Source organism: Trematomus bernacchii, unplaced genomic scaffold (assembly GCF_902827165.1).
Source record: "Trematomus bernacchii unplaced genomic scaffold, fTreBer1.1, whole genome shotgun sequence".
NCBI lineage: Eukaryota > Metazoa > Chordata > Actinopteri > Perciformes > Nototheniidae > Trematomus > Trematomus bernacchii.
The window spans coordinates 1597235-1611751 of NW_022987723.1; the positions used below are offsets into that span (position 1 = coordinate 1597235).

The 14517-nt window shown below is 41.6% G+C and overlaps 2 protein-coding genes across 3 annotated transcripts in view; one reads left to right on the forward strand and one right to left on the reverse strand.

Moving 5' to 3' along the window:
• Positions 1 to 6909, forward strand: part of slc7a14a (solute carrier family 7 member 14a) — a 31375-nt gene extending 24466 nt beyond the window's left edge. For both annotated transcript variants that reach the window (XM_034144459.1, XM_034144458.1), the window contains exons 8-10: positions 257 to 752; positions 837 to 1073; positions 1642 to 6909. In XM_034144459.1, the coding sequence (XP_034000350.1) occupies positions 257 to 752; positions 837 to 1073; positions 1642 to 1940 (1032 nt within the window). In that variant the 3' untranslated portion in view covers positions 1941 to 6909. The remainder of the gene's footprint in view (positions 1 to 256; positions 753 to 836; positions 1074 to 1641) is intronic.
• Positions 6910 to 9213: 2304 nt separating this feature from the next.
• On the reverse strand, positions 9214 to 13031 carry cldn11a (claudin 11a). Its single transcript, XM_034144354.1, has 3 exons — positions 12635 to 13031; positions 12240 to 12404; positions 9214 to 10652 (listed from the first exon to the last, which is right to left on the reverse strand). Exons 1-3 carry the CDS (start codon positions 12858 to 12860, stop codon positions 10384 to 10386), a joined length of 660 nt encoding a protein of 219 aa, XP_034000245.1. The 5' UTR covers positions 12861 to 13031; the 3' UTR covers positions 9214 to 10383.
• Positions 13032 to 14517: the final 1486 nt, after the last annotated feature.

Sequence of the window (14517 nt, forward strand, 5' to 3'; positions counted from 1 at the left end):
CTTCTAGACCGAAAATGTTTTGGTGCTTGGTAAGAACCGGTTTTCGGGGAAAAGAGCCGGCTCCGCTGCGGTGTGAACGGGAAAAAACAGTGCTTATCAGGCTCAAGCTCCGAACCGGCCCTGGAACCGCGTTGGTGTGAAAGGGGCATATGAGGAGATTCAGGTGATAAGGTTGGGGGGGGGGGGTTACCGTGGTTGGTGACAATGGGGTCCTTCTGCTTTGAATGGAAACACGTTTTTTCCCTCCTGGCTGCAGGTTAGCCTGTGTGTGCTCCTGCTGCGTTACCAACCTGAGGGGGACATCCATGGCTTTGTGAACTTCCTGTCTGAGGAGCAGAACAACAAGAAAAAGGAAGGCGTGCTGGCTGAGTGCGAGAAAGAAGCCTGTTCACCAACCAGCGAAGCAGATGAGTTCGGAGGCGCGGCCACGAACACCTGCGGAGCCAAAAACCTGCCGTCGCTGGGGGACAACGAGATGCTGATAGGCAAACCAGATAAAAACGCCTACACCGCCAGCCACCCAAACTACGGCACGGTGGATATGACCACTGGCATCGAAGCAGAAGAGGAAGAGGGCGGCTTGTCCCGGCGGTTGAAGAAGCTCATTGGACCCCGCTACTACACCTTGAGGATCCGATTGGGCCTCCCGGGAAAGATGGACAGGCCCACTCCAGCCACGGGGAAAATTGTCACTATGTGTGTGCTGCTCCTCTTCATTTCCATCTTCGCTTTCTGCTCCTTCATCATCTTTGGTGAGAACGCAAGAACACATTCAGACAGGAGTTTACTATATAATGTTTAAATGAATTTCAACAAATTGTTTTCTTTCCTTCCAGGAGCGAGCAGTATTGGGGAGGGTCGCTGGTGGGCTCTGCTGCTGTTAATCTTCATGATCACCTTCCTTGTCCTGCTCGTCATCATCATCCTCCAGCAGCCAGAGAACCCAAAGCGTCTGCCCTACATGGCGCCCTGTGTGCCCTTTGTACCTGTTTCAGCCATGCTGGTCAACATCTACCTCATGCTCAAACTGTCTGCCATCACCTGGATACGATTCTCTATCTGGTGCCTCGTGGGTAAGCCCCCACCTCACTGAATAACAGTTTGTCTTACATTTAGATGTGTGTCTTTTATTGCCAGATTTAAAGACAGGTTCTGCGTGTAAATGTCATCCTAGATAGATGGAAACTCCCCATGTTATGATCGTAAACCATGGAGTGATACATTTCATTACTGTGTCGATTTCTCACCGGCTCTGTGAGCCAGTTTGTTTTTCGATGGGAGAACAATGAAGTCTCATTTCACTTTTATTTCCTGCCTCCGTTGTATCTGTCTGTACATCTGTATTTATCTGTGTGTGTGTTTGTGTATGTGTGAGTGTTTTGGTTTGTGTGTAAATGCTCCCAGCATGCAGTTCAACTTACCATTGTGTCGCTTCTTTGTAGTTTTCAGAATATATGCAGTTTTTGTACAAACAGAATAACTGCTGTATTCTTCCAACTCACTGAATTGTTTTTACCACTTGATAGAGCATTTACTCTTTCTCTGTGCTTTTACATTTGTGTATGACCTCCTACAATATTGCTCAAAGCTCTGATTGTGTATGTATTTGTGAATATATTTTTGATATGTGTGTCCCTTCAGGTGTTCTAATCTACTTTGGCTACGGCATGTGGAACAGCAAGCTGGAGAAAACGGCCCGAGAGAACGAGGTGCACGCCTCCACCTACCAGCGCTACGACCACGGTGTGGACGAAGGCTTCTGCGGCTTCGACGATGATTTCCTCCCGCCTACCACTGACGCCTGGGGTGCGCAGGCGGGAAGTTCGGGACTCACCCCGCCCCCTGTGGCCAAGCCCGAAATTGACGGGTCGCCAGCGAAAGATGGAGGCAAGACCGTTGCCAAACAAAACCTCGCCGAGGAGGATCCGATGGATTTCTGAAGGGACTGACTCTGTGTTACCCTGAATGTACTGCCTTGTCTGCTGCCTGGGGAAAGGGAGGGGGAACAGTAGTGTGAACGCATGAATGATTGTGTGTGTGTGTGTGTGTGCGTGTGTGTGCATGCCTGCATGTGTGTGTATTTGTTTGTGTGGCTAACCCTTGGGCTAGATAGTTTCTTGACAGTGGAACGACTTATTATTCAGTTTACTCAACCACGCTCCGCAGCTCACACTGCAAATGAGGACTTCAAGGTCAAATGTCTTGTCACACTCACTTGTTATTCACTGGAGTCCACCGCCTCCCCAATGTAAAGACAGATAGGAAAGTGTTGACGTTGCAGGAGATACAATATATTGTGGTTCACTACACTTTGACACGTTTATTGGGCAATCCGTTTACTGAATACCTAGAAATGTACGGGATATAGGAGAGGAGAAGGTGGTGAGGGAGGGACAGATGAATCAGCACCTCTCTTCCTGTTTCAACGGAGACAGACAGGAAAGCTAGATGACAGAATGCCAAACCCAAACTACTTCCTATGAACAGGTCTGACTTTCTCTGCATGTTTCACAGGAAAACAGCTTCACATGCTCTCAAAAACACCAACAAATCATAAACGTGTATCTCTGTCCTCAATCATTTCCCCCTGACCCCTGATATCTAGCCCAAGGGATAAGAACTGGACTGGGAAGAGGGCGTTGGTGTTTTCTGTCACAAATAGTACTTGGACTTTGCTTGCAATAGTGCCTTCATCTTCTGTATGTGTATGTGAGTTTCTTATTATGTCTGTTTTCTACTTTAATTTTGCCTGTGTATGTGTGAGGGTGTATGTGCAATCTAACTCAACCTTTTACATTGATGCTCATGACTGTGTGTGTGTTTGTAGATATTAAGTGAGGTTATTTTACCGTGTATGTGTAGGTATTTGTTTCGTTAAGTTCTTCCCAATTCTTACCCCAGCATGAAGCTCAAAATCAACCCGCCCGCCACATATCAGCTCATGGTGCAATATAACACAAACACACAGCTCATTGGGGTAACCTAAAAGAGGAGAGGGAACACAGGTTGAATCCTAATTGACAACCTTCATGGTTTATTGTGATTAACGTCATTTTTATTTTATTTGCGTCTCTCCACTGATGCAGTTCTTGCTTTTTCCTAGGGCTGGGAAGGAATTAATTTTCAGTTCATTCAATTCAGGAAATGGGTTTTATACGGAGCGTGCAGCTTTTCTCCTAGAGATGAGAAAAATATAGAGACTGTAGAAAAATGGTTATTATTGAGAAATGTGGGGATTTTTGATGAAAAGAGGGCAGTTTGAAAAGTTTTGTAAGAGCAGGTGAGGGTCACTTTTTTTCTCTTCTCCCAGATTGTTTGCAAATTATGAATGAATTAAATTGTACTTTACAATTACATTTGTATTTAATATTGGGGTAAATTACTTCAGATTTAGTCTCTAAATCAGAGGGATTGCATTGTAAATACTTAGAGAAAGAATTAGACACTGACTGAACTGAAATATAATCCCTCCTCTTCCATCCCTCGCCCTTTCTGATCCCCTCTTTTGCTATTAAATATCATACATTTGTATATTCTCTTCTTCCACCACCCCTTTGCTCTCCCAGCCCAACTCTTCCTCTTCCTCTTCCTCTTCATCTGTTTGCCACCTCACCGCTCTTGATATCCATCCGGCCATGTCAGCAGGGAGTTTCCACTTAGTCACAAGTGATGGAGCCGGGATTGCTTTTCAGTCAGGATGTGGATGCCAATCTGTTCATGGCCGGATGATACCTTAACTCCTGTTTCACCTCAGGGTGTCTGCTATCTCCCTTCTGATTTGTCACTGGAGAATTTACTCCTCTCCAACCCCTGGTCTGAACTAGTCTAAGTGAACCTCCCTGTTGACCGTTCCTGTTCATGTAGCTAGTGTTGAAGTCCCACTCCTTTCATGTTACCCTACACTTTTGCTGCACCCCGAAGAGATTTTGTGAAAATCAATCAAATCAAAAATGTTCCTGTTGAGCTCAGTGTGTAGGACATTTAAGCTTTAGCTGCCAGGGTTGGGGGTTTGATTCCATACTAAGAATGTAAGCACTCATGGTACTGTAAGGGATTTTGGCACACACCAAATAGCAAACAGTTATGTTATTATGCTGAGGGCCGGGGCACTCCTACAAAAACTACTGTATGCCCAAATTGTCCTTCTTGTACCTTTTCTTCTTGCCCCCTGTTGCTGCATATGTCCCTTCCAGGGAAGCCTTATTTGTCTAATGCACTAAATCTAAGGATGCCACGCTAAACCCCACCCTACCTCTGCTACTCCCACATCTATCCTCACTCAGAAAAACCTGTTTCTTTCATGTAGTGAAAGCCCTTTGGTGTTGTCCTTTGAAATTATTGTAATACCCGTACCCAAAAAAACAGCCCATTGTTTCGAGGAATTACACTTTTATTGGATGATTCTGCAACTTTCTAATAAAGGAAGTCGTGAGCGTTTCCGTAGTGGAACATTAGGATGATGAGGTTGTAGCGGTGCCCATCAGAGACCAATCATGGCCGTGGCTAACATTAAGCTCATGTCTAGTGTTTGCTTTCTAGAAATGTGGGTGGTATAGTGACTTTGACGGTGTTTACATTCTACAATGGTGTATATTTTACAATTCAACTACATGTTGGCCAACAACACGGATCAGTATTTCATGTACTGTAGGGACCTTCATGTAGCGAAATACATATTTATGGAAAACAAAATAAAAAAGTATATACTTCTTTTTGGTGTCTTGTCAAAATTGTCAGAGAGGATAAGACTGCGTTTTGGGGGACTTGGACTCATGACTAGTATTTTTGAAATTGTTGCTATAGCTCTTAGTAATACAATTGTAATGCCTTCTTTTAATGTAAACATATTTCGGAAGTCATTTGTTATAGTAGCCTATGTAACCTTTACTGTAGTGTAGACAGTTAGGAAGGACATAGAGAAAGAGATTGTTATGCGAATGTAGTTTATATTTTGGCACAAAGAAACATCAAGCTCAGTACAGCAGGGGAGTCGGGTGTTGTCCCAAATACCAAAACCATAATATCAAATAGTTGTTGCTATGCATTTGGATTGTAGATATTATATTTAAAAAGTTATTGCCATTGAACATATTTTGAGGTCTTGCAGAATTGTCCAATATTAAAGTTTTTTTCCGGGGTTGGAAAAAAACAGCACATCCTTAAACATTCACACACTTTATCTCACACAAGTTCAAGCATTTATTACATTATATTCAACTATTCCCTCCACCCAGATCGCCTCATCTCAGCTAAAACAATCCAGATGTTTTCATTCATAGCTCAAATATGTGTTCAGCCAAAACAAGGCAGCAAATACAGCCTGACACTTCGACACTGTACTGTACAGTCGACCTACCATAGCCTATTACCGGCTGTGTGTGTGTATGCAAGTGTGTGAGTGCATGTACAGTGTGTGTGATCTATGCCTGCGCCTCAATGTGACCCTGTGGTGAATGTGTAGCATGCTTTCATGCATGAGGCTCTGACCATAAATGTTGTTTCTGCATGTGGTGACTGAGCGCTGCGAGACATAATACAACACTAAACCAAAACAAACGCAGGCCTACTTCTTACACCTGGGAGCGCTGGCCTCTCTGCTCTGAGAAGATTTAACAGGTGTAATACAAGCGAAGCAGCTTCAAAAACCTCATTGTTCTAAACTCTCAGCGAGTGAACTGAATGCTGTATACAATGCAGACTCCTATGATTTAGATTCAGATTCAAACCCAGACCTTTTCTTTATGTTACAATTTGAATTGTACCGGCTTAGAAGATTATTTTCTGGATTCTCTCCTATTTCTTAAAGCTCACACAGTAATATTCTCACATAGAAATTGGAACCAGGGCTCCTCCTGAAAAGGTAGTAGAACATGTAGCAACAAACAAGGTGTGACAATGACTCCTCTCTCACCCTCCCTTACAGTATGCCTACTTCCTGTAAATCCCTTTTCTTAACCAAAACTTCTGCAAACCAAAGTCCACCATTTTTTGTTTACTGATCACACACAGGAGACTTTAGTTTCTTCAAAGTAACCACTTAAGATACAAAAGAGGTAACCATTTTTGCTTGGTGGTCTGCTAATAAGCTACTGATTTCAGTTTGTCACAAGGAGATGTTTTTCTTGTCACAAGCAACAGTGCAATGATGATTTTTAAAACCCTAGTTGCTAAGTATTAGTCTAGATTTAATTGACTACAGCGGATCAGTTTGTCCAAAAGTAAAAAGAAACATTAAAAAAGTATTTTTCTACAACTGTTTCCCATCCACAGGTCCTCCTCGAGTAGGTGTGCACAACAAAAGCTGGGTAGGGTTATCAATATCAGCATTCACCTTCTCCATTTGTGTTAAGTCATAAGGAGGCCTGGGAGAAACTGCTGCAGTATATTTTTAACAAGTGTAGTCTGTAGTGATAAGGCTCATTTATAAAGCTTAATCCCTTACTTTCAAGGGTTTCGAAAAATGGTTTCTTTTGACGTCAATAGGAACATAGAAGGTTTGGAAAATACTACAGAAAACATGCAGAAACTATTTTAATACAATCCTTTAAAGGGAGAATATACAAGCATAATCCAATTTTGCCACCATTGCTTTGAAAGTCAGCTACTATTTGTTTATTTTCTCTCGGAGAAGGAGTGCCATGTTCTTCTTGTGCTCTGTGTTCGCTGTGGCCAAGTGTCGACTCAGTGTGTGTCAGACTGTTGAGGTTGGCTTCTCTTGCAAACAAATAGATATTCCTTTACTCTTCTGTATATTTTGGCACAAAGCTGTATAATGTAGTTGTTTTGTATGTACATTTTTGTAATGGTTTCTTCCATATGTGTGGTTATATTTGCTCCTGGTTGCACTGTTTTTTGCTGAGTTGTTATTGCTTCCATGCGACAATGAAAGCTATTTATTGCAAATACAAAGAGGCTTGCTCATTTTTTGAACGTTTTCTGTGCTTACAATTACAATGACAATACATGATATACAATGACATAATAAATCACTCATATTACTGACAGCAGACCAGCTAGACCAGGGCTAGACTTGAAAGAAAAAGAGACGGACAGTCGAAAACAGTACAAGCTAACATTAGCCCATTAGCATCTTCCACTTTGGTTGGTGCTCAAGCTAGCTACCTTCCTGAGCCAGCTAGCTTGGAGAGGTAATGCTACTGAGCCCAAGCATGTTCCTACTAGCTTGCTAACATCCTTGTGGGTACGATACGATACGATAATACTTTAACGGTCAGATCAAGTCTGACATTTGACTTGCATCACAACACATATATAACAGCACAATCACTGAGAGTAGTCACTACACCACCAAGCTTCTAGCACCATTGGTCCCCTATTATACTGTTTTTCATTTCTTTATTATAGTTCTTAGATATATACAAAACATGTCTCTGAAGTGTTACCTTGGTTGGTGATTGGCTAATGGTTACACAAGCCAAACATCGTTATGACATAAAGTGGCCAAAATGTGATCAGCTCTTTTTCAGACAGGTTTTTATATAAATGGATCTGGAGAAAAAGTGAGCTAATCTTTTTTCCTGAAACTTTCAGAATCTCCTTCCACAGAGGGGACACATGTTGATGTAGAAAAGACATGAAAAAGTGGATTTTGCATAATAGGTGACCTTTAAAACAAAGTGTGTATCCCAGATTCGTTGGTTGGCATGATACACATTCAAGCCAAAGGATTCTTTCTACACACTGATCAACAGGTGGCAGTCACATGTCATGAAAGGCAATAAGGAAGACAACAGGCAAGTAAACATGAATCCTAACAAAACAGGGTTCAAACTATTAAGGAAAGTTGTGCAAATGCTTTATGAGGAATGCAATGCATTCAACCTTTTTGATGGACCTCAATGTCTATGAAATACTCAGCAGAGCACCTTCAATATTATTGTCTGGCTTTTTACAAAAGCTTCAAGTTGTTCACTGCATCTTTCCCAGTCAAATTTGCACGGTCAAACCTTTAACACAATTATTTCATAGATGGTATAACATCCCTTTGAGTTAAGCAGCACAGTTATTGTACAATTTTGTTAACCGAGAGTGAAAGCTGTGATGTCTTTCACTCAGAACAGTGGTTTATATTGATTCTTCACAAAACTACAAATTCTTAGAGCAAAAAAACCCTATTTGTCCACCGGCACTTCAATAAACCAGAACACAACACATGAGTTTATATCAGAGGGCTCGACTCTCCCTCTCTCAACTGTTAAAACTTGCTGTATTCCTCTAACATGATTGCTATGATTTTCTCTTCTCACCTCCCACACATCCGGAGGGGAGACGGTCATGGGAGTTATCTGGGTGTTGATAAACGGTATTCTGGGAAATGAAACAGAAATGTACACCGAAGTAGAAATACACAAGTCAGGTGGAAGGACTGTGGATACAGAAAAGTAAAATACTTAATCAAAACATAATTGCTGGAAAGGAATATCACAGAGGACTAGTGTTTGTGTATGATAATGTCCTGAATCTCTGTTCAAACTTGAGTCAACAATAAAACATATTGGTAGATAGAAACTAAAGATAGCACCTTTTTAGCATAGCGTATAATAACAGCGCCAGTCTCTTACAGTAATATAGGACCGCTTGGTTAGCCACTATCCTTCCCCTGGCTTCCTGTGGACGGGATGGCTGTGTGCCTCGAACAGCATCACATTTCAGAGTATACACACACACCGACATGATCGCAAAATCCTGATACATTTTCAGGAATGATGTGCAGAAAGGAAAGACGGCTGTGTGTGGTTGTCTGAAGATAAGCTGAGGACAAAGAGAAGAGATAGCAAATATTGTTTTGAAAAGTATCATGAAATATCTAGGATTTGACTCAGCGACCTTGATATGAACAAAGGAGCACAAAGTGAACCACACGCTGAACACAATTCTCTTTCTTTGTTGCTGTGTGTGTGTGTTGTGGTTAGCAGGGGAGGGCTGGTACAGTGTGTATCGCTGAGTGTCCGAGACAGATTCCTCTGTGCTGACCTGACACAAGGTCACTGAGTCTCATTACAGATATGGTGCGTAAATACCATTCATGTTTTTCTCATTGTTCTCAGCTTATATTCACACAAACAGGGAAACATATACCAAACACAGCAGGGCAGTGATTGCTGTATCACACACACACACAACGCTAACTTACTGTATCATGTTTTTATTTAATATTAACAACCAGATAGATTAAAGAAAATGGATTCACGGGGTTAGAAAATCTTGTCGACTCAGCGTGACACACTCAAGACAAAGGCACTTTTAATTACATTGTCTTTATTATAGAAAATCAAAGAAAAGCACATCAATGAAACAATAAATAACCTACTATACTAATACTGCTTCTGCATGGATCTGAGTTTTCCATTACTGTTCAGAACACGTTTGTGAAATCAAGTCATCACATTCCTTCAAGAGAAGCTAATACCTCTAAAATAATACTGATATCTTTTGGTGCACACAGACATTCTTTCAGCTACAGACCTGTTCTATGTAAAGATGTTTGATAATTATACAGTTGAAAGGTAAGCTGCTTTTTGGTCTTTCACTCACTGTTATTCAAATAAAAAAAGTTAGTCACATTAGAATATGTAAGCATTGGTTTATAAAAAACTACTAAGATGGGTGAGGAATCAACAAAAGATAAGGTTTTGTACTCTCTTATAAGTCATTTTTGCCAAGTCAGTGCACATATTAAGGCTCCGATACAGACTGTAACACGGCTGGCTACATGCTGTGTTATTTATGTCGCCTTCATCCTGCAGAGGCTGGGAAAAACAGTGCTGCGTTTTTTAATCAAGTCGGTCAGTCAAGAGGCACTAGAGAGTTGTACAATACTGTCAAAGAAAAATCAATAATGTTACTGAACACATTTTCAAATACAAACGTAATACTGTCATACCCTGCTCTTATCAAAACAACAGACCATGATATATGATTTTTCAAACAAGGGAAACACACATTATATTTCATCTGTAGGAGGATCTAAATAGAAAAATATAAGAAATGTAGAAGGTCAATATCTCAGCCCTTAATGTCTTAGGTGATTGGGACCTCAGGCTTCTGTGCACACAGGAGCTTGTAGAACTATTTAACAGCAGGGAGAGTCCACACCACGCCTAACACGAGGAGGCGGAGAGATGAGCTCTGTGATGCAAAAACAATCCCCAAAAGCTCCAACAAAAACAGTCTTTGTGTATGTGTGAATGTCTCTTTTATGTATGTATTCAAGATTTGTGTATTTTTCTTGAACGTGAATGGGTGTGTTTATGTTCTTCTATGCCTGTAACTGTGATCGTATGTGTATGTCTGTGCTTGTGTAAATGTATCTGTACATAAACTACAGTCCCCTAGGCGTCCTCTTCAGAAATCTCTCCCCTCTCAGACGTGGGCGCTCTTGGCGTGATTGGTGGAGGCTGCTGCTGGCGGGTTGCCACCGCCTTGTTTGGAGTAGTAGAAACGATTGTTTTCCTGGTAGGAGCGAGATGAGGAGGAGGACTCTGAGGAGCAGCAGGTGAGAATGCACCCGCCCAGCAGGGAGAAGATAGAGCCCACCCATCCGGTGTAGAGGGAGAAGCCGAATGACATGAGGCCGTGCTGTTGGTGAGCACCGATGGGAAACCAGACTGTGGATACCAAACCGCAAAGTGCTGAGGAGAAACACACAGAAACATGGTCATATTACATTTCATTACAAGACATTTTAGTTACATTGAAAATATACAAACTCTGCCTCTGAAAGTATTATAAACAACCACACACATACAAGTAACTTTAAGAAAAAAAGGGTTTATTCCGAGTGCAGTTAAATGGGGAATGCAAAAAAGTTATACAACACACACAATAAGCTTGAATGAAGTGTAACTAAATGATGCTGCTGAATGTTGTACGTATACACACGTCTTCCATCAACACACAGTGCTATCTTTGCAGGGCAATGATAATAAATAATACAATTAGGGATGCAGAATGGTGCTCATAAATCCTGCCTATCATAAAATGTAACTAAACTCTGCATGCAAAATGGTGCATCTAAATCCTGCCTTTACACAAACATCCTGTAGCATCATCATTCATAGAAGTGACAAAAATACAGACAATAAAATGTTTGTGAATTAAGGTGGTGCAAAAGTATAACGGCACCAATTCTGAATTACTGCGACCAGGGCTAGTGTGAGATATTTAACTCTCACACTAGCCCTGGTCACGGTTATTAAACTGTGGAACTATTGCAGTTTTGTAATAATTTATTCTTTCAAGACAACACATGGGGATGTCACATTGGAAGAAAGAATGTGTGAAATAATATTAGCTAGCAACAAGACTTATTGGTGTTACATACGCCTTGGTGTTACATAAGCCTTGAACTACAGAAGAGAGGCAGGATCTAAGACTTGTACAAATATTGAAATCCCTTCACAGCTTACAGGGACACCCTTGGTATATGTTGGATTTTTGCCAGTATGCAACCCAGAAAGGGCAATAACCAAATCCACGGTGGACTGAAATCTTTCCAACTGCTGCTTCAGAGGACACAGTTTGCAAAAATAATTAGAGTTGGAATTAAAATAATTGCTAGTGGGATGATTTTGTTGCCAGTATGGTTGGCAACATGGTGATGTGTGCAACAAGCGTTCAAACACACAAACAAATCCTCCCTGATGTAAAAATGTTCCCAGTGACAAAAATACATATTAACTAAGTCAGGGTTTTATATTTTCCTATGCACGTAATGGTGATGTTTGAAAGTGGAGAAAGCGTGGGCAGTGGAGAATTCATATCACAGACACAGGTGTTCAAATTAATTTAACGGATGTAGGCGTTGGAAAACTTCAGCAGGACCAATCAAATATGTATAAGCAGAGTCAACTGGACAATTCAGAAAATCAGTTTCCATGTGTTTTAGGACAAAGGCAGGGTGTGGATGAGAGTAGGTGGAGGAGAGGAATGTGAGGGGATCTGGGGGGAGGGTTCAATGAAACAGCAACATATAACGTGTGTGAGTCCATCTGTGTGCACCCTTGGGAGGAAGTCAGTCATATTCTCTGCTCTCAGCAGCTTGTAAGCATTTGAGGTGGGGTTAAAAGAGGTCACAGGCAGGAAGGTTAGACAGGATCCTAATGTGTGCCTGTCAGCGTTAAACAATTCCCCCTGCTCTGAATTACTCTATATTTTGTCTGACTGTGACATTCCATCTTCATCCAGTACTGTGAATAAAGTAAAGTTGAGTCTCTTACCGACTATGAGAACAAGCACTCCTCCCAGGATGGTGCGTTTGTTCTTGGAGGCCTGGGGTTCATTTCCGAGGCTGATGCAGGGCATGGACATGAGGATCATACCCAAAGCTGGGAGACCCAGGATCGAACCAGTGATCATCAGGGCACGAGCCGTCTGGATGTATGCTTTAAAAACACATATAAAATGACTGTCAAAAAAACATCTTCATACATGTATCACAGAGTTAAGATTGTGGGTATTGCTTCATGTGAGGTAGGAAAATAAGAAACACAATGGGGAAAAAACGTGTAAATAAACTGCATAATTCCAGCTGAGAAAAAGAAATACATCTTAATGTCTCTAAATGATTAAAAAACACATTGGTTTGGGGGGATGTACACAGAACTATGTCTACCTGGCAGGTCCAGGATCTGCGTCAGGGAGATGCAATGGTAGAGTCCAGTGGAGATGACACAGTCCGCCCAGGGTCCTTTGGCTTCCAGCTCATCCATCTTCTTGCATGTGTTCAACCCGTATTTACACATAATCACCCAGTCATTGGTGGCTGTTGCGATCACGATGCCCAGCCAGCCGATGCAGGTGATGAGAAATCCGCTCAGTTGAAGACAAGAGTTTGCCATGGCGGAAAGTGTGCGTAAAGACCACTTTTCCCGCGTGAAAAACCGTTAGAAACCGTAAAAATGCAGTTGAGTTATTAAACAAATTAACAGATTTTAGAAGTGATATTCCACAAGTTAATCCAGTGTCAAAGTTTACTTTTCCCCTCGCAGTTCAGTTAGTCCATCAATGGAGCTGTGGTGCGCACTTCAGAAGAATGAAGCTCTCTCATCATGGTTTTATAGGGGAGAGTTTATGAAGGGAAAAACTACTCTAAAAATGACAACCAATCAGAAACTTAGATAGGGATTTTGTTTTCAAGTTAGAAAATAACACACCCCACTTTATTCCCCTGCTCTGCCCCTTCATTGCCTCTAATGATAAAACCCAGCTGCAGGGTGGACTCACTGTGTTGGAGCTGAGGAGATGTAACCTAAACTCTGCTGCCATCTACTGGCCATTTTATGAAGGCCTATCACACATCTGTATTATACCCACACAATACTACATTTGGATCCCTAAAGAAGCAGTGCTGGGAACATTTAGCAGGGGTGGAAGTAACGAATACCATTACGATCTATTGTAGTTACTTCGACCAACTTGGAGGCTATTTTGTGTATTTTTTTCAGACCTTTTCTTGCACTTAAGTATTTGTACCTCAATATATGTATTGTACTTCGCCATATTTCAAGACAGTTACCGAGTAAAAACAAAAGTCACGTGAAAAAGTCATGAAGTAAGAAAGGTGGTAGGTGACTTCAGTCTGGTGGGGGTGTTTGAAGTGTTCACCTTCAGGGGATCTCTGGCGGGCGGTGACATAGAACAATGCAAGAACATTTACTGATGACATTATACGGGTATAGGTTTTAGGTAGTGTTAGCATGAAGTGTTTCTCATCATAAGGGAAACGAGACCTGCATCTTGGTTTAAAGTTATTTTATTTAAATGATGCACCACCCGCCGGGCTTGTTCAGCGACTCAAATCGAGCACACCCACAGAGCAACAGGTGGACGCTGGATCTGGCAAAAATGCTAAACGTATAAAAACGCTTCACCTACAATGCTCATGTTGGATCCTCCAGATGTGACTTCCACATGTGCACAGGAACTTCCACTTTCAGTCAGGTGTGTGACGATTTTGTGCTGATCTGAAACTAATACTGGATAATAAAGCAGCAGAGCCTCATTCAGCTTTAAATGTTTGACAAGTTTGAGGAACACAGTGGCCCAAGAGAGCCTGAGTGCTCTGCTATTCTGCGACAGAGAGGCTAAGACTATTCAGTGATTTCAGAATGAATGAAACCATGAACAAATCACGGAGGACTTCGCCATGTATGAGACTCCAGCCTGGTGAGTAGGCCGACAACACACATGGATGTTACTCAAAAGCTGTTTTTGCTTTATTGTGTAGTTTTGTCGATATATATCTGTGTTATGTGTTGGCTGCCATTGTGAGGCTTTATTCTGCTGGGAAAGTGTCAGGTTGATGTTACTCAAATTTGTACTTATCCATTTGCTGTGTCTTTGGTTGATTGCTAGACATTTCTGTGTATTTTACTGCGTTTTTCACTTATTTTTGGTCAATTCCTTAAAACTGGAGATGCTTCTTGTTTTGTTCTAAGCATAGGCTGGAAATGTCCTTCGCACTTTTTATATTTGTGTGTGAACTGCTGTTGTTTT

Coding starts and splice junctions, on each gene's coding strand:
- cldn11a (XM_034144354.1), bottom strand. CDS start 12,860: ATGGCAAACTCTTGTCTTCAACTGAGCGGATTTCTCATCACCTGCATC. Junction 12,405..12,634: donor GCAGATCCTGGACCTGCCAG/GTAGACATAGTT, acceptor GTGTTTTTAAAG/CATACATCCAGACGGCTCGT. Junction 10,653..12,239: donor AGTGCTTGTTCTCATAGTCG/GTAAGAGACTCA, acceptor GTTTCTCCTCAG/CACTTTGCGGTTTGGTATCC.